Genomic DNA, 19,189 nt, shown 5'->3' with positions numbered 1-19,189 from the left:
GGTGAATAAACTGAGGAGCTCATGTCTTCTGACACCCTCACCCGCTCCTGCGCCCAGTTAAGGACACCTGCTCCCAAAAAGCTATCCCTTTATTTCCATGGAGTGACCTGAGAAGGTCTCTAGGGTTGAGCTTCTGTGGAAGACCAGTGGGACCCAGTTGCTAAGGGGGGGAAGCTGGGGTTGATCAGACTCCCATGGAACTCACTCCCTTGCCACCTCCCAAGGGGGTGGAGGTTGGGGTGTACTACTCACCAGGAATTTCCCAGCTGTGATTTGGGTGTTTTGCTCCAGTGTTTGCTGGGAACTAGAGGTAGCTGGGGGAGAGCTCCCCCCGCTCCTTGGGGGGCTCAGGTTGGGCAGCCACCAGGCACGACTATCTCCTGCTCACAGAGCTGACCTCAGGGTGGCTATCTGAGGGGGACATTTCTGAGGCTTCTGCTTGGATTGACCCCTGGACTTTGGGGGAGAGATATACGCAGAAAAGATGGAAAAGAGGGCACCAGACAGGCCAGATGTTACATCACCTGAGGTCTAAGACCTGAGAGCTGGGCAGAGCATGAGAACCAAAGAAAGTTTTCTGCCTGCTCCAGGCCAGTCTTTTAGTAAAGATTCTGCAGGAGGGACGCTGTTGATTGTCTTCTTTCCTCCCTTGATGGGCCTGAGGTGGGAGGGAAAGGAACTGGTACCGGTGTCTGAGGACTTAGGCCTGAGGTCTGAGAGCTGCCGGCTGGGGTGCAGGAGGACGATGGCCTAGTCACTTTCTCCAACACTGGTTTCTTGGGAGGTCAGGGGACTGGTGAAATGCTTACATGGACTATGGCAGAGGACTGGCTTCCCAGAGCCTCCCACAGGTTGATGGGGGAAAAGGAGGCACAAAGATGGCATTTGACTCAGGCCATTTTTCTTTCAGCAAAGATTGAACTGGAGCACCTTTTGTGTGCTAGGCCCTGTAGTAGGCTATGTGGGGGCCAGTAGAGGGGTAAGACTGCATAGGAACAGTAGGAGATGAAATGTGGGCAAAGGACTACAATAAAGCAAAAAATGCTATCTCAGTTACAAATGGTGTCCTGTGGGAGCTCAGGGGAAAGCGAGTTAATGAATTAGATTGCTATTGGGACTGGAAAAAACTGAGGCCTCTGACCTTCTGAGCTAGAAACCCAAGAAACCATAGTGATTTCCCCTCTTCTTCTAGCCTTCTACAAATACAACCATGTCCTTAGCTCTTAGGAAGAGCCCATAAGGAGCCTTAGTCTGTAAGGTCAGAGGTTCAGGACACAATGAAGGAAACCCCCAGATCTCTGCACTTTTAGTTTCCAGAATCTTGCAGATCCTACATGTCTCTGTTTCCCCACAGGGACTTGTGTGGTCAATTACTCATGGCGGGGTAAGAAGAAGGGACTGAGGAGCATTGGAGTGGCTGTGGCACTCTGCATTGTTTATGTCCCTGCATATGTCATCCAGTTCATTTTTACCCTCAGACTGTGTCTCGGTAACTCTCTGTTGGATGGATGAATTCTAGGAGAGGACGCCCATGGTTTGGTCCCAGCTAGACCTGGAGGTTTGGGAGGACCAGGACTCTTGTTTGAGTCTCCTAGTATTCTGCCTGGCACAAAGCAGGTGCTTGGTAAGTACTCCCAGAACTCACAGACATCGTAATTCCTCTCTCTTTCTAAGGGAAGTTGGGTCATCTATTCCAGAGGTAGGTTCTTTCAGCAGCAAAGCACTTCTGGCTTTCTGGGTGATTCATCACCAGCTGGATTGGGGCTGCCTGGAGTGCTGGTAATGGACTGGGCTAGCGTCCCAGAGCCTGCTGCTGTTGAGCCGGGAGTTCCATTCCTTGAGCAGCTCCAGAGAAAGCCCCAGCTGGTGGAAAGGACCTGAGTATTAGCTTCCCGGCCACTGACTTGAGCAGACACCTTCAGTCTCGATTCACACCCATTGGCCTGTAGAATGGCAAGACCTCTGCCCACAATCTTGGTTCCTTTGTCATCGTATCCAGAGAAATCCAAAGGATGGATGGAAAAGGGGCAAGAAAGGCTGAGCCTCTGGGAAGAAAGGAGTCAGGGTGGTTCCCCAGATGAACCCTCTCATTTTCCTTTATGATCTTACCTTACTTCACTTGGGCTGCCCATGTGACCCTGGGGAATTTTTTTTTTTTTTTTTTGGAGCTGTTTTTCTTAACCTTCTTTTATTGAAAAGTCATAATGGACATGCTCCAATGGAAACCAAAACAGCTCCCATCAGGGGCCAAACAGCCTCCCCAGACAAGCATTCATGGAATATTTACTGAGTATCTATTACCTATTTTAAGAGAGACAGGACCACATCTTTCTTGTTTGCTCTTGTATCTTTACTCTCCAACCCAGTGCTGTGCACAGAGCAGTTGCTTGATAAATATTTGTTGAATGAATGAATGAGTGAATTAAATTTGGGGAAATTAATAAAATATGCATGTCATCATCTATCTCAAGCAGCTAAAAAAATCAATTGCTATTATCAATGGCAGTGGGAATGACAGTTATTGATTCAAATGGTCAATAAGCATATGAACAGATTAAACCCATACGAAGAGACCACTACTCACCCATCTTCAAGGCTAAAATTTAAAAAAAAAATTTTTTTTTTTTTTTGATAACACCAAGTGGTGGGAGAATGTGGAGCAACTGCAATTCTCACATCCTGCTGCTTGGAGAGTAAATTGTTACAGCCAGTTTGAAAAACTGGCAATATCCACTAAAATGAAACATATATCTACTCTATGATGCAACAGTTCCCTTCCTAGGTATATATATACCCAAGAGAAATTAATGCATATGTTCATCAAAAACACACATAAAAATATAAAACTGTTCATAGCAGCTTTATTCATAGTTTCAAATTGGAAACAATGCAAATGCATTGACAGGACAGTAGATAAATTACTTAGCATATACTTATACAATGGAATACTACACAGGAAGAAAAAATAGAAAACGAAAAACAAAGAAAAAAATCAACTACCGATACAAACCACAACATAAACAAATCTCACAGACATTAAACTGAGTGAAAAATCCAGAAACCAAAGTGTGCATACCGTATGAGTCTAAAAACAACTTTTCAGGCCTTACTTTCCCGGCTTTTCTGCCATATCTGATGTTGCTGATGCCCCTCACTTTGAAGCTTCATTCTGGATTTTTATGACACCATGTTGTCCAGGCTCCCTGCGCTCCTGCCGACCATTTCCTCTCTTTCCAGGGGTCCTTGTGTTTTACACTTCCTTTCTAAGTCTTGATCCTCTGGGTTCTGCTGGGCGCTCTTCTCAGCAGAAGAAGAGCCCTCATGGTGTCCATACTATCCGTAGTCAGATGACTTTCAGACACTGTTTCCCCTCAGGTCAGGGCTGTGCCATCACCTGCTTGCTGGACAGCTGACTCTGGACATTCTCAGAGCACTTCCAGTTCAGTGGGTTCAAACTCAATCCATGATTCTGCTCCCAAACCTAAAATTCTTTATCTCAATTGATTGTACTTCCACCATTCACCAGATTCTCTAAACTAGAAATCTATGGCTAAAACACTGGTTCTTAACCTAGGTATGGCTGATATTTTGGGCTGGATCATTCTTTGTTGTAGGGAGACTGTCCTGTCCACTGTGGGATGTTTAGCAGTATCCCTGGCCTTTATCCACTGGATGCTAATAGTAACCCACCAATTGTGAGAACCAAAAATGTCTCCAGACATTGCCAAATATCGTGTGTGTGTGTGTGTGTGTGTGTGTGTGTGTGTGTGTGTGTAATTATCCCAGGGTTGGGAACCACTGGGTTAAAGGCATGGTTTTAGGAGTCACATATAACTTTGGACTAGTTAGCTACCTCTCTGAGCATTAGTTGGTTTTCTCTGTAAGACGGAGACATTCTCACATCAAAGGTGGAGCTTAAATAATATAGGTAAAGTGCATGGTCTGTCCCATATCAAACATTTGTTGAGGGAATTCCCTGGCAGTCCAGGGGTTAGGACTCTGTGTTTTCACTGCTGAGGGTGCAGGTTCAATCCCTGGTCGGGGAACTAAGATCCTGCAAGCCGCATGGCCAAACAAAACATAACAAAAACAAACAAACAAAAAACCAACCAAACAAAAACATTTGTTGAGAACAGCAAAGACTCCTCTCTCTCCTGCTTCTCTCTCTCCTGCTCACATCCAAACTCCTAGGCCTCTCAGTTTTATCAAGTATTTCTTGTCTATCCACTCTTCTCCATTTGCTAAATACTCAGTGTTTATGTCCCTCCCAACCAAATTCATATGTTGAAATCCTAACCCCCAATATGATGGTATGAGGAGGATGATTTGGTCACGAGGGCAGAGCCCTCATGAGTGGGATTAGTGCCCTTATAAAAGAGACCATAGGGAGCTCCCTGCCCCTTCCACCATGTGAGGCACAGTGAGAACATGGCTGGTTTTAAACCAGGAAGCACGCTCTCCCCAGACACCAAATCTGATCATGGACTTTCCAGCCTCCAAAACTGGGAGAGATAAATGTTCTTGTTTAAGCCATATGATCTACAGTATTCTGTTATAGCAGCCCAAATGGGCTAAGACACCATTCCTATCTGGATTACTGCAATTCCTTTGCAACTGGTTGTCACAGCTTCCAGCCAGCCTTGTTCCCCTCAGGGCCACACTTCACAAGGCACAGGAGGCCTTCATGGTCTGGCTGCTGCCTACCTCTCCAGCCCCACCTCTTGCCCGTCCTTGCCTTGAGTTTCTAGTCTAGCCATGCTGAAATGCTAGGCATGCCTTTTATACCATGGTTTCCTGCCCCCATGTATTAGCTCACACTGTTCCTTCTGCCTGGAATAACCTCCCACTCTCTTCTTTGTCTGGCTGACTCTTGTTCTTTAAGGCTCACTTGAATTTCACCTCCTCCAAAAAGTGATACCTGGAGCCTCCTTTCCTATGCTGAGCTCAAAGCTTGTCCTCTGTACCCCACTCTGTATCTGGTCGGGGAACTATCTATCTCCTTGCAGTATATTTTTGTTTCTGTGTCTGTCTCTGCAGGGCTGCATGGGGGCAGGGAGTGTATCTTTTTCATCTCTAGATACATAACATTCAGCACATCCCCTGACACACGGATGGTACTCAGCAAATATTTGAGTGAATGAATGGATACAGCGCCATCATGACCCTCTATGTCAGGTTTAGAGCCATAGTTTAGAAGTGGATATAAAATAGTCCACAAATCTGCTGTCTCCGTGGTTCTGAAGCAGTGCTTCCTCAGCCAGGGACTTGTGGCAGGCACAGTGCTGACCAGTGACACTTGCATAAACGTGCGAGATTGACTAATGATGCAGGGAGCGACAGCACCACCCATATCTGCAGCACCCATATCTGCTTACAACAGCATCAGCTGGCTCTCCTGGGAGTCACAGGCAGTTTCTTCACCTTTTCCATCTGTGGCCTTTCATGTATCCTAATTCACGGCCCTTTCTAACTTCTTCACTCACCTCTGGACTGACACACTTACGCTTCTGCAGTAGACCCAGTCATCCCTCAGGGGAACAAATATAGATTAAGCGCTACTCTGTGCATAAGCTATTGGAGGCCTTCTTGCTACTGTTCTCCAGTCCAGGACCCCTCAGAGGAGCCCACCAGGGTGTGAGGCCTGCCTCTTCTTGGTGTCTGTCACTGCTGGAGCCCACCGGGTAGACCTCCCTCTTACTAGGCCCGAGGAAGGAAGCCCAGGCAGGCACCAAGAAGTTAAAGGTGTTTCGTCAATCTTGCCCTCCCTCCTTCTCCAGTAACAATATGGCTTTGTTTGTCAGGCATAAGATTACAGGGTTGGCCTGTGGAGTCCTGAGAACCTGATAAACCCTTTTTAAGCTCAGCTCTTTGAACCTCAGTTTCTCCATCGGTCAGGGGTGTGTATGTTGGAGGGACGTGGCGTAGGTAGATCACTCGGAATTATCGGGATGCTGCCCAGGTGTATATGAGGGTAGCTCGAGCCCTGCCAGCCCGCGGGGACTCGCAGGGGATCCCGGGAAGCTGAGCGACATAGCCCCTGAGCCCAAGGCCGGGCGGCAAAGGACCCCGCGGCGAGGCGGGAAAGCTGTGTGGCCTCTGAGCGCAGTTGGCTGGCAAGAAACCTGGCTCCGGGAGGTCAGGGGTCTGCGGGGTCGCGCAGGGCGGGGCGGGGCGGCAGAATCAGGAAATTCCCAGGAAATTCCTTTCCATTCCGGCACTTCCCGCCCCCCTTCCTTGGGTGCCGACCTCTCCGGACCCTGGGAAAGAGAAAATGGAATGCTTTTCGGGTTTCCTAGCGTCTGTCCTCCAGCTTCTGGCACTCTCGGGTTTGGAGCGCGCGCGGGAGCGCAGGACGCCGGCGCGCCGGAGTTCGGGGCCTTCGTGTCGGCGGGGAGCGTGTCCAATCCCCCGGCGGCTCCTGGGGCTCCCGAGCGCGCGCCCGCTCGGTCCCCGAGCTCGGGGAGGCGTCCCCCGGCTTCGGTCCCGTTCAGCTTAAGCTGGTGTCACATGAGCCGCGGGGGAGTGGGAACCCGGGGAGTGGGCGGGGGCGTGCGCGCCCGGAGGGGGCCGCCCAGTCCACCTATATGCGCCGCGGCCCGGCTGACGGATGCCAGGAATTCCCAATGAGAGGCGATGGGGGGAAGTTTGGGCAACTCGGCCTGGCCAATGGAGAACCTCGGGAGGGCTCTGCCCCTTCCCCTCGCCCCCGCCCGCCTCTGCTCCCGCAGCGCCAGTGTGTCCGCCTCGCTCAGTGTGCGTGGAGATTAGGTTTGAGCGGCCGCCTGAGGCAGGCAGTGAGCGAGCTCGACCCGCCGCCGCCGCCGCCGCCCCTAGCAGCCGCCTTCGCGAGCAGCGCCGCGGCGGAACCGGGTGCAGGGGAGCTAGCCCGGCCCCGCCAGCCCAGCCCAGCTCAGCCCATCCCCGACTCCCTCCCCACGCCGGGGCAGCAAGCCGCAGCAGCCGCCACCGGGAGAGAAGGTGGAGGAAGAAATCCAGCCTCTAGCACGCGCTCACCATCATGGACCATTATGATTCCCAGCAAACCAATGACTACATGCAGCCCGAGGAGGACTGGGATCGAGACCTGCTCCTGGACCCAGCCTGGGAGAAGCAGCAGAGAAAGGTCAGCAACCGCCCCAGCCCACCGCAACTCCCCGCCCCGGGCCACTCCGCCCGCGGGGCTCTGGGCTCCCGGCTGCGAACCGGTTCCAGGCGCGCACAAGCGGGGGCGGGGGATGCGCGGCCGCAGCGAGGAGGGGTGTTGGGTTACAGGCGCGGGGCGGAAGGGGGAGCGCCCCGGTCCCAGAGCCCGCGAACGCCGAGGCCAAGCGCGGGGAGGTGGGGCCGCCGGCGGGCAGGTCGCCTTGGGGCGGACTATCCAGGCCACCCGGCTATACAATCGCACCAGCCCCGGGAGGGCAAGGCGCGGGGGCGGTGCTCGGGAGGCTGGGGCTGAGTCCCCGGCTCGGTGGTTGTTAGCTCCGGATCGATTTTCCCTTCCCTTCCCCGCCCCTTGACCGCCTTTCCATATGGCGTGCGGTGGCAGCGCGCTTCCTGGGTCGCCTTGGTACCTGGCGGGGACATGCTGCACGGGTCCTCCCAGCCCCTGCCCGCAGGCCGAGGGGGAAGCGGGCGCCGGCGGGATTGGCAGCCTCCTCTGGGTCTGCCTGGAGGTGGACCTGCCGGAGTGGGGTTGGGGCCGAGAGGACCCGGGCGCAAACGCTAGCTCCCCAGCGGGCCCTGGGGGGGCGGGGTCAGGACGGCAAACCGTTTTATTGCTTAACTCAGTGGTTGGTAGCTGCGAACGGAGATGGGCTTGCGTCTGCGTCCTGCCTCTCTGACCCCCGCTGATTCCCGGGAGATCGCGAATTTGGGCAACTTGATCTGAGGCGAGGGGCTTTAGGGCAAGGCATTGTCTCCGGGGATATTTGGAGTCAGTCACTGGGGCTCCATGCTTAGCCAGCGAGGCGCGTCCCAGGCGCCGCGTGCGAGGGCGCGCTCCGCCACCGGCGCTGGGACCCGGGCACAGTGGCTGGTGGCAGGAAGAGTTCACAACCCACTCTTGTTGGGGGGGGAGGGCGCCCCAACCCTGCCCCTGCTTCCTGCCTGCGCGGTGAGCTCTTGCCCCAGGCGGCCACGTACCCTGAACACCCCCCTCCCCCTCCCCCGCTCCCATCCGGTCCCTCCTTACCCCCCAACCCCCCACCTCCACCCCTCTGCTGATCTGGGAATGGGGGGGGGGGACAGGATGGCCGTCCCTCTGGATAGTGCGGTTAGGGCTGGGCTTGAGGGAGAAAGCTCATGTCCAAAAATGGTAACATTCATTCCCTTTTTAAACTTAAAAGGGGGGGGAGTTTAGGGAGCCGACTGAAGTTTTTTTTCAGCCAAAGGCATCCTGTATTAGCTCACTCAGGAATCCTAAGCCCTGAAACGGCGCCCTTTTACTCACTTCATCAGACAAGAAGAGGTAATTTAAAACACGCGCACAAAGGGCTTCCCAAAGCCGGGCGACCTGAGCTCCAGGGTCTTGGCTTCTCCTGGACCCAGCCCTCTGGCCGCATCCGAGGGTTCCCGGGCTTCAGCTGACTTCTTTGCCATGTGGCAGTTGCTTAAACACCCCTCCCCCTCTTCCTGTCGGCCCCTCTGGGAGAGCTGGGGGAGAGGTGAGTCCTCCTTCACCTGGTTTATCTCCTGGGTCAGTTGGGCTGTTGGTGGAATTGAGAAGGGAGTGATTTGGAGATTCCTATGTGGGAAAGGGTGGGGCTCTTTTTTTTTCCCCCAAGGTGCAGCTTTCTTGAGAATAGATTTTAAATTGGACGTGAGGGGTGGAATTAGGGATTAGGGTGTGGTGGATATCTCTTGGGATCTTCCATGGGCAGTAGAAGAGGAAAAATTCCTGTTTGCCTAGCACCTACTGTGTGCCTGGTGGGGCAGGAGTGACAGGACTGCCCAAGAATTAGGAATTAGGTCCTTTTAAGGACTGTGGGACTAAGCACTGGGCACTGGACCTGCACACAGTACTCATTATTATCAAATGAATGAGTGAATATACTAAAAGCAGTTGGGGAGAAAAATTATATAGTCACTTTCTCTCCACACACACACACCCCCGCACTCACACTCAAAAACTCTGACCTGGGTGGTAGTGGGTGTGCACCAGGCTTTTGGGCAGCCAGGTGGGAACAGGGTCACCTGGGAAAGTTGGTTATCTAGGGACAAACTCAACAGTTCCAAGAGCTGGCATTGGCTGATGTGTGCCGGGCACTCTTCTAATCATATATATTGTTTCAGTTGTTACTCCCAACAGCTCTGTGAGCTGGGCACACGTGAGGATGAAGAAATAAGGGGCAGAGGGGGAAGTAACCAGCCCAGCGTCCTGACGGGTGCACGGTGGGGCTGCGATGCAGCCGTGTTCTGGGCAGGCAGCTTCCCCTCACTTGTTCCTTGTTGGTGAGAGAGGCCGGAAAGCTGGGTCTGGCGTCCAACCCTGCAAAGATCTCAGACCAAGAGGAGCCAACACCTGCTTTGGTGGGGTTGATGGAGAGGGGTACACGGCACAAGCTCTGGGCCTGATTGGGAAAATCTGGTCCAAGGTTTGTTTTTTTCCTGCCATTAATTCTGTTACCTCTCAGTTTCTGCACATTTCCCCTCAGAGGGAAATGTTCTCAGAGGGCTGGTGGGGATATAAAGTGGTACAACAAGTGGTGGATCAGACTTAAAGTAACTTGGTGCTTTTGACACCCTCCCTGCTGACCATGGGAGGTGAGGGTTGAGTGGGACCAGAGTTAACGAGTGGACAGAGGCCGACCATTCCAGATGCAGGCTGGAGAGTGAGTCTGGGGGTGAGGGCTGGGAGGAGGAAGACACAGTGCCGTGGGATACAAAGGCCACTGGGTGGGAGGCTGAAGACCCTGTTTTTAGCCCTGGTACAATCAGTGCTATGTGTGAGACTTCGGGCAAGTCATTTCACTTCTCTGAGCTGTTATTAGAAACTTCAGCACATACTTTTGGAGCACCTAGTCTGGGCCAGGCCCAGTTCCAGGTGCGGAGGGTAGAGCAGTGAACTAGACAGGTGAGGTCCCTGTCCTTGTGGCCCTTCCATTCTGTTTCCTTCTCTGGCTGTGTGCCTGCCCTGCCCTGCCCACCCCTCGGGGCTCTTAACAGGCATCAGATTAAATGACTTCTTGGGCAAACGGTAAGGCTGATGCAGATGCAGGTAGAAGTTCGTGCAGGCAGCAGGCATGACTCAAGAACCTGCCTCAGGTTGGCCACGGCTTGTCCCTTCAAAGAATGTTTCAGTGCGGAGTTCATCATGCTGGACTCCCTGCCTCCAGACACAAAATGCAGTGGATTGGGAAAGTTTACCGGCTTTCACAGTCTTTCTGATCTTGGAGGCTGAGCGCCAAAGTCACCTCTTCTAGGGGCCCCAGGTCTGAATGCCCATTTTGGGGGGATGACCATAGTCCCCACTTTATTCCCTCATGTGGATCTCACCCACGTCCTCGTGTGCGCACGCGCACGCATGCCCGGGGTCAGGTGGGCTGGAGAGAGCATAGATTTTGAGTAGCATCCTAGCTTTACACTTTTAGGCTTGTGGCCCTGGGCAAGTTACTTAACCTCTCTCAGCCTCCAATTTCTTATTTATAAAAAGGAGCTAATACCCCCCTGCTGGGCTGACAGCAGAGAATATGTAAAATGGCAGCTTCTGCTGTTCAATTTTTTTTTTTAATTAATTAATTTACTTTTATTTTTGGCTGCGTTGGGTTTGTTGCTGCGTGCGGGCTTTCTCTAGTTGCGGCGAGCGGGGGCTACTCTTTGTTGCGGTGCGCGGGCTTCTCATTGCAGTGGCTTCTCTTGTTGCGGAGCACGGGCTCTAGGTGCGTGGGCTTCAGTAGTTGTGGCTCGCGGGCTCTAGGTGCAAAGGCTTCAGTAGTTGTGGCTCGTGGGCTTAGCTGGTCCATGGCATGTGGGATCTTCCCAGACCAGGGATCAAACCCGCATCCCCTGCATTGGCAGGCGGATTCTTAACCACTGCGTCACCAGGGAAGTCCCCCTGCTGTTCAATTTTATTCTCACTCTTCCCTCTTAAATCCTGGAGGCTCTGGTTTAATGTGTATTCCCACAGGTGCCAGCCCCTGTTGTTTTTTTTTTTTAACATGTAGGACCTTAATTAATATTTGTTGAGCTGATGGAAGTTCAAACAGAGAGGCGGCCCTGGCAGGTGAAAGAAGGTGGTAGTAAATAGGCCCAGATGCTGATTCTGTACCCACGTCAAGCCAGGTTGTCAGGGGATATGGCAGGAAGAGAGGCCACTTTGTTTACACTTGCTTCTGGGCTGTGAGACCATCATCACAGGAGCTACCAAGGCCACCGATCAAGATGGAGGACTGCAAAGAGGGGAGGGCCTGCTGTGGGTGGGTTTACCTGGAGAGGAGTGGGACGTCTGCTTACCCTGAAGGCCGGAGGTTAGGACTTCTAAAGCCAGAGTGATGCCTGGTGGAGATAAAGCCTAAGAGAGGAGAGAATTGGCCATCGTCTCCATCCTCATACCCCCAGTGTTCTTCACTCCTTCCTGCTTCACTCCGTGCCAGTGTCCATGGGAGCAGGGACCCAGCCTGTCCTGTGCTCTGCCTGGCAGAGAGTCAGGCCTGTTGTACATGGTCCAGAAATGATGTGAATAATTGGATAAATGGCATCATGCATGGCTCCCAACTCCAGGCCAGGGGGGTGGAGATTGGGATGAAATGCTTTACATTCCAGATAAAACACCCCATCCTGGGGCTGGACCCCGGCTCCAACCTCTGCAGGTGGACATGCTCTGGGCGCACTGGGTTCAAGTCTTGGCCCCTCCACTGACTAGTGGTGTGATCCTGGGTGAATCACTTACCTGCTCTGTGCCTCTTGATGCCAAGGGGGAAATGGGGATAATAATTGTTCCCACTTGAAATAGCTGCGTAGAGGTTTAAACCAAATAATGTATGTAGGGAATTTAGCATAGCACCTAGCATATAGTGAATGCTCAATAAATGTTAACTATTTTGAGGAACCAGATTTGCTATTGCCTTTACCCATGATGCTCTGAGATAAGATGTAGTATATAAACCCATTTCAGAAGGAGACACTGACTAGAAGTGTGTGGGAGTTGTGTTGTCCTTGACCTTTGACCCCGAAGTCAGCTCTGGCTCATTCAATGTCACCTGACCTCTCCGGTTGCTCAGTACCTTTACCTATAGAATGGTATAGAATCCTTTGCCTACCCTTTCCCTACTTCCCTGGGTATCCAGGATGAAGAGATGAATGCTGAAGTGCTTAAAAACTTTGTCAGCTGGTTGTAATACAGGTAAAATGACCTCAGAGAATGAATTTCCTCTAAAAGAGACAATTCTAGAATGTCTTCAGCCCCCTCTGATAATTAGCTGGGGCCATTCTTTGGGTCTGGCCCACACCCCCAGCTGCTTACCCAGCCCTGCTTTGCTCCAGGACCGGTTACAGCTGCTTCCTCTCTGAAACCTGTCCCACATGGGTGCGCTGAGCACAGGTGCCCCACTGGTTGGTGAAGTGATTGACAGAGCCTGAAAGAGAGAAGAGATGGACGAGGCCTGGAGCATCAGGGCTGTGGGTGGAGGCTGCCACCTTCCCTGCCCTGGACAGATAGATGTGAGAGTGCCCGGAGCACAGGGCGAACCAGACTTTCCAGTTCTGAGGAATGATGAGACGTTGAGGGCCTGCTGGTCACTCGAGATGGGCTTGTAGGATCCAGCCTTTTCAAAGGGAAAAGGAGGAAACTCATTTCCTGAAGTCTGACTTCTTGAGGAAGGCTGCCAAGGCTGTGCTCAATGGGATGGGGCTGGGAGAGGCCCTCACCGCTGGGACCTTCCTTGTGGGGCGGTTCTGTGTGAGGAGGTCAAACCAAGTGGGCGTCCTGTCGTTTGGGATTTGTGGTTGGGATTTGGGCCTCCTTTTTCCAGCTTCTCGAGGAAGACCTGGGGCTGGGCGCCTGGCCAGTGGCCACAAACCACAAACCTGGCTGGAGGACTTGTCACATGAGACCTGGTGCCTCCTGCCCTGCCAGGGTAGGGCGGCCTGAGACAGGACCCAGCCACAGACCTGCTACTGTGTGTCTCTAGGGAAGAGCCGTGTCTCTGCCTCTTACCTTTTAGTCCCTTCACAGTGTAAGAACATGGACCATTTCTCCTTGTGGAGTAAATCAGTGAGCGCTGATCGAACCCCTGTTAGGTATCAGACGCTCCACCCATGTGGGGTTGTGGAAATGACAGTTTAGGTGCAGAGGGAACCAGAAAGACAGAAAATCCCACCAGGCCACGCCAGTCACGGCCGGGGGCGTGGCATTGGCCACTGTAGAGCAGGAGCCACCACTGCTGCCTGGGGTGACAGGGAAGGTCTTGCTGGGAAGCCTCCCCTTCCCCTGGCAGTTAGGGGTGTGTGTGTGTGTGTGTGTGTGTGTGTGTGTGTGTGTGTACAGAAGGGTAGGACAGTGGGGGAGAGGGAGACGGCTGGAAGGAGCCCAGGCAGCAGTGAGTAGTCCTGTGGGGCCTCCTGCAGGCCGGGAACACCCTGCCGTGGTTTTCCCTCATTGTTCTCCTCCCCCCCCCCCCCCCCCCCCCCGTTCTCTCTGCCCCTCCCAGAGCTGACCTGTCGCCTTCCTGAGAGGCCAGGCTGTTTGTACGGCTCATGGGTTGGGCTCTGGAGCCCCACACCTCTGCGCAGGTGCGGTGTTAGTTGGGACCAACGCCACCGCCACCCGAGCTGCCCCCATGTGCGACCCGCCCAAGGTTCTCCTGGGACCTGGTGTGCGTGCGGCCCAGGGCTGTGGTGTCAGGGAGCCTTCCCAGGGCCCTGTTTTTATCCCCCCGGAGTGTGGTCAGTGGGCCCACATCGCTGCAGGAAGGGCCCCAGGAGCTGGGCTGAGTTACTCACCTGGGGTGCTGGAAGCCCAGTCCAGTCTGTAGCTCCCCAGAGGAGTCTCGGCTAAGAAGCGGCAGGCAGAGGAACCCCCCTAGCCTGGTTCCTTAGTCCTGGTCAGACGGGGTCACCCTGCTGGGACTCGGGATTCAGCCCCGGGTGCTGTCTCCATCGGCCAAGGCAGTGTCCTGCTAAGTTCTAATTGCCCAAACGTGGCCGACGCCAGGCACCTGGGGAGTGGCGGGGGCAGGAGACCCTCAGAGCCACCCTGGGAGCCCACCTTCCTCTTAACACACGGCCAAGATTGCTCGCTGGTTCTCAGGCCGAGCATCAGGTCCGAGAATCCTCCCGTCTCAGCGGGTAGAGGGTAATGGCGTGGAGAGGGCTGGTCAGGCACTCCCCTGCTTATCTTTCCTGTTCTTCCTTCACCCCCCATCACGTCCGTGCAGGGCAGTGAGTCCCGGGTAGTGACGCTTTGGCCTCAAAGCCACGCGGGCAACACTCACGACCCCCACCTGCTCCCGCCTCGTGCCCTGTTCAGCCGCCCCAAATGGTGCAAGGCCTTCGTCCAGCTCCAGCCCCTCCCAGACAAATGTGCAGAAGGTTGCCGTCCCGGCAGCCCGAGAGCAGAACCAGAAACAGGACTGGATTTTTTTTTTTTTTTTTTTTTTTTAAGTTGAAGAAATTCTTTTTCTCATAGTGATCACAGTGGCTCACCCTTTCGGAGCACGTGCTAAGTATCCGGCCCTGTGCTAAGGACTCTGCATGCATTAACACATCTAATCCTGCGAGGGGGATACTGTTACCCTGTTTTACAGATGACAGAACTGGCTTGGAGCAGCCGCATGACTTTTCCAAGATCATACAGCCAGCGAGAGATGGAGCAGGGGTCTGTAGCTGGGCAGTGTGGTTCCCGAGTTTGCCTCCGCAAACTGTGCTCTCCTGCTTATAAAGCAACTGCTTGCGAATCTAGGAACAATTTAACCAAAGCCTAACATATACAAAACAAAACCCAGTGATGAAAACGTTCTGGAATTAGATAGCGGTGGTGGTTGCACAGCCTTGTGAATATACTAAAAACCGCTGAACTGTAGGCTTTAAACGGGTGACTTTGATGGTACAAGAATTATATCTCAATTTTTAAAAACCCTCAGAAAATGCTAATATAAGAAGAGAATGACAGTTGCCTGTCATCCCACCTCCTAGGGGTGCGCTCTCTCCATCCTTACCCCTCTTCCTCTCACTTGGGAGCCCACCTTTTCTGTCTTGCTCACTGTTTATGCTAAGGTCAGGGATCCTGGTTCATGGTGAGTGAGTGGGAGAAGAGGAAAATAATCAAGAAGGGTGGCTTTCATAAAAAGCATCATGTGGCCTTTTTCTTGGAAACTGCTTAAGAATAGATCACAGATAAGAACAGGCAGACAGAAGGCTGGGCTTGGGGGAGGACAGGTGGCCGTCCTCATTTCTCCAAGGCCGAGTCCCATGGGACCTGCCTTGTTGGCCTGGGATTGCTTCTCACCTTCTGCCATCCCCAGGGTCAACAGGGTGGGTCCAAGTGGGGCAGCTTTCCCCAGGGCCTGAGGCATGAAGAGGGGAGGGCAGGGCCAGGGTCCTACCCCAGGAGGCAGCTGCCCATTCTCAGAGGTTGCCTAGCAATAATGGGAACAGGTGACTTAGCCCACTACAGAGGCAGGAGGAGAATAAAAGGCAGCCGAGGATAGAAATCGGGAGTAGTTGCAGAGGATGCTGTTACCCTAGAAACTGCCTGCTTGGTCCTTGGCTACAGTGGGCTACTTCTGGGCTGGGATCCACTCTTCATTGAGAGGTTGTGGGGTCCTCTCCAGGCCTGCCACCCACAGTGTCAGGGGGAGGGGGACGTAGAGAAACCCCTCTTGCACATGGCCTCTGTGGTGGATGTGTTCTCTGCGGTCTCATTTAACATTCACAACAGCCTTGTAAGGCATGTGGGATGATCACACTTGATAGATGAAGATCCTGAGCTTAGAGATATAAAATAACAGGCTCACACCGAAGGCTCACAGTGAGAAGGGGCTGGGAATGAAGGTGCTGGTACCCTTGGTGCTTAAAACAAACCTTTCATTTCAGTTTAAAGCATTTCACATGCCCAGGATCTGGGAGGTAATGTAAACACTATCCACCTTCAGGGAAGGGAAGAGAAGATGAGAGAAGGAAGGCTGGAAAGGAGAGTTGTCTGTTTTATATCCAACAACCAGCCAGTAGTATTTATTAAGAAAGTCTTGGTTCCCCAAATAAGTAAAAAGACTGATAGTTCACATGGATTGAAGGTTGCATGGTTTGGATTATCTCAATCTGTCAAAAACCCCTTTGAGAAAGGTACTTTTATTTCCCTTGTTACTACAGATAGGGAGATTGAGGCTCAGAGAGGTTAAGTAACTTGCCCAAGATTGACCAGGTAATAAGCCAGGTTATGAATGAACCCAGGCAGATTGACCTTGGAACTCCACCCTTAACCATAAGTACAGATGCACCCTTTGTTATTTTGGAGGTTACGTTTTAATTGATACATGGCTTATATAAATGAAATAAGGAACAAGTCAAGATGGACTATAACCAAGTACTCATCATATGGTTCATGATTTTTAACATTTACGCTTTCACATATGGTTTTTCTCTCCATTCATCATGATGAATAGACTTGTGAGGCCTTATCCCCATTTCATAGACAGAGCAAGTGAGGCTTAGAAAGGGGGAGTGATTTTACCTCTCGCAACCTGAATGGGGTAGAGTTGGTTCTGAATCCAGGTCTTTGACTAGAGGGTCTGTGAGGCTAAAGGGGTGGGTGTGGGCCTTTCCGAAGTTCCTTTTCTCGGTTGAAAAGGTAGTGGAGGATTCTAGTTGTATTTCTCCCCACTTTTCAGTAGGAGTTACTGTCAGGGATAGACTCAGGTCCCCGGTGGCCTCTCCTGGAGCTGACCCCAGCTTTGGGGGACTGGCTCCCCCGCTATGAAATTCAGCCACGACCCCTCCTTCTCTGCTGCTTGGGTTCCTTCAGCTTCACCTGCTCCTGCCGGCCCCTTTGTTTGGTCGCCAGGGGAACCTAGCACCCTTTGAACCAGGTAGCTGAGGCTCAGTGTTTATTTTGATTTTAGAAGCCTGTGCGTGTGAAACACAAAGGTGGAGGTTCTGGTTTGAGCTTTGAGGCTGTTAAGAAAGCTGATGAGGGAAAGTCTGGGGGCTTAGGCTGGGGTAAGCAGTTTTGGCTTTCAGCGCCACGGGCCAGGCCAGAGGACAGCACTGAGGGGAGGACAGTGCCCTTCCTGCCCCCTCTTCCCTCTGAACCTTGCAGCTAAGGGTCTAAATCAAAGGCCCTGAATGGTTCAGCTGAGGGCAGAAAAGTGATGGGGGTGGGGAAGGGAAGGGAGCCTCCTCTCTACCTTGTGTTTACTGTTCCGTGGTGGTTGGTACTGTGGAGCGTGGTCGCAGCCCTGTGATTTGAAGCCAGGGCTTACAGGGGAGCGTTTTTTATGGGCCTGAAATTTTATTTTTTAAAAGCCATCGGCAAAGCTGATTATAACTGACGGGAGTAGAACAGAGCAGAACAGAGCGGTGCTGGGCTCTTGTTTTCAAATCATCTGTAGGGGAAATGACACGAGGGGAGGGAGCGGTGAGGTGGGTGGCCCCCTTCAGGCAGGTCTTCTAATGGAACTTGGCTTTCCATCTTGGAAGAGGGGTAGCAGGTCCTGCATGTGGGTGGGAAGGGACTTGTTACTGTCAGACTCTTTCTCCTCATGTCCCGTGTGGAAATGTGCACATGTCACAGCCTGTGGTTTGAGGATGGAGAGAGAAGTGGGGCTTTTAATTCTTCTAAGTCCCAAGACCAGGAAATGGGATCACTACCTCCCCCCGTGGGAGGGTCTGGTGGGGACAGGGCCAGTGGCTTTGAGGTCCCGTGTCTGTTTTGACCTCTAGTTCTGTGGGTGAGTGAGCGAGGATGTGTATGTCAGTGTGAATGCAGGCACACGTGTGTGTGTGTGTGTGTGTGTGTTCACGTGTGTGTGTCTGGCTCTGAGAAGCCCCGCTGTTGTTTTTGGCCACTGCCTTGACTTTGGCAGGGGAGTGGCCCCCTTTCAAACACCACAGACATCCTCCAGATAATATATAATGGCACTTTCCAGTAGAGTTCCCGATACTTCGGAAAGGCCTTTCTTTCCAGGAACGCAAAGTGCTTTTCCAGACTTGGCCCCGGGAGCTGGGAGATGGAGGAGGTGGCTTAGGAATCCTGCTTTCCCGGAGCAGGGGAAGTGGGGGCCAGACCCCTGGTTTCCTGCCCTTCATCCTGGATGCTGTGCTGGCCGGGGCTGTTTGGAGGTATCTTTGCATGCATGAAGTCCTGAGGACGCCCCAAACTCTAGCCCCAAAGAAAGCCACCTATGTATATTTATTTTTTTTTGGTAAGTTATGCAGTGGTAAATTGAGTTTCATTGTATATAATCAGCTTTTTAAAAATTAAGGAATTCCACATTGGGGTTTCACTTCTCTGGGCCTGTCTGGAACCCCCTTAATGGGCTGCTTGGTGCAGGCAGTGAGGCCACATTGGGGCCCAGGGGTGCCCGGCTAGGGGACCTGCCCCCAGTCCCTTTCCATGGAAGCTGCTGGTTCAGGACAAGGCCAGCTTAGGCCCACCTTGTGGCCCAGGGAGTATGTCTGGAATTATATACAGCGGACCATCTACCCCCTCCCCCAAGCATGAGGCAAGCTGGTGCTGTGCTATGGGCCAGGCACGTTTCTGAGTGTTTCACAGATATTAATTCATTTAATCTTCACAACTCCTGTGTGAGATGATTTGGCTGGGGGTAAGGAAATTTAGAAAGGACTGCAAAGGCTCAGGTGCTTACAGCCATTATTTCCACATTTTCTGCTCTGAGGCCAGTTCACAAAGACGATGAACATTCCAGATTTGAGGTCACGGTGCTCTTCTCCCCAGTCCCATTCCTGTCCCTCAGTGAAACTGACCGCTATCCAGTTTGGTGTTTTCATTCCTAAACATCTGTTTGTACAGTTCTTGCCTGTGTAGTTGTCTGTGTGACAGATGGTGTCACACACAACGTGTCGCCATGCACACCTCCCTTTCTGCTCTCACTTGTCCCGCACCCCACGTGGCAGGAGCTCCGACCCCTCTTGCGTGGATGAGACGGCTGAGGTCTGGAGGGGCTGGAGGACTTGGGGGATTTGCCCGGGTCACACAGCCGCTTACAGGTGGCAGGTGGGACCAGAAGCTGGGCTT

General features: G+C 52.7%; 1 protein-coding gene across 3 annotated transcripts in view; it reads left to right on the top strand.

Annotated features, from left to right (window-relative positions):
- Nucleotides 1–6,638: 6,638 nt before the first annotated feature.
- Nucleotides 6,639–19,189, top strand: part of ACTN1 (actinin alpha 1) — a 95,538-nt gene continuing 82,987 nt past the window's right edge. For 2 of the 3 annotated variants that reach the window (XM_061180956.1, XM_061180957.1), the window contains exon 1: nucleotides 6,639–7,123. In XM_061180956.1, coding sequence (XP_061036939.1) covers nucleotides 7,019–7,123 — 105 coding nt within the window. In that variant the 5' untranslated portion in view covers nucleotides 6,639–7,018. The remainder of the gene's footprint in view (nucleotides 7,124–19,189) is intronic. The other variant, XM_061180955.1, reaches the window with a different exon arrangement.

This window comes from Eubalaena glacialis, chromosome 2, assembly GCF_028564815.1.
Source record: "Eubalaena glacialis isolate mEubGla1 chromosome 2, mEubGla1.1.hap2.+ XY, whole genome shotgun sequence".
NCBI lineage: Eukaryota > Metazoa > Chordata > Mammalia > Artiodactyla > Balaenidae > Eubalaena > Eubalaena glacialis.
This window is presented reverse-complemented; position numbering and strand designations above follow the sequence as displayed.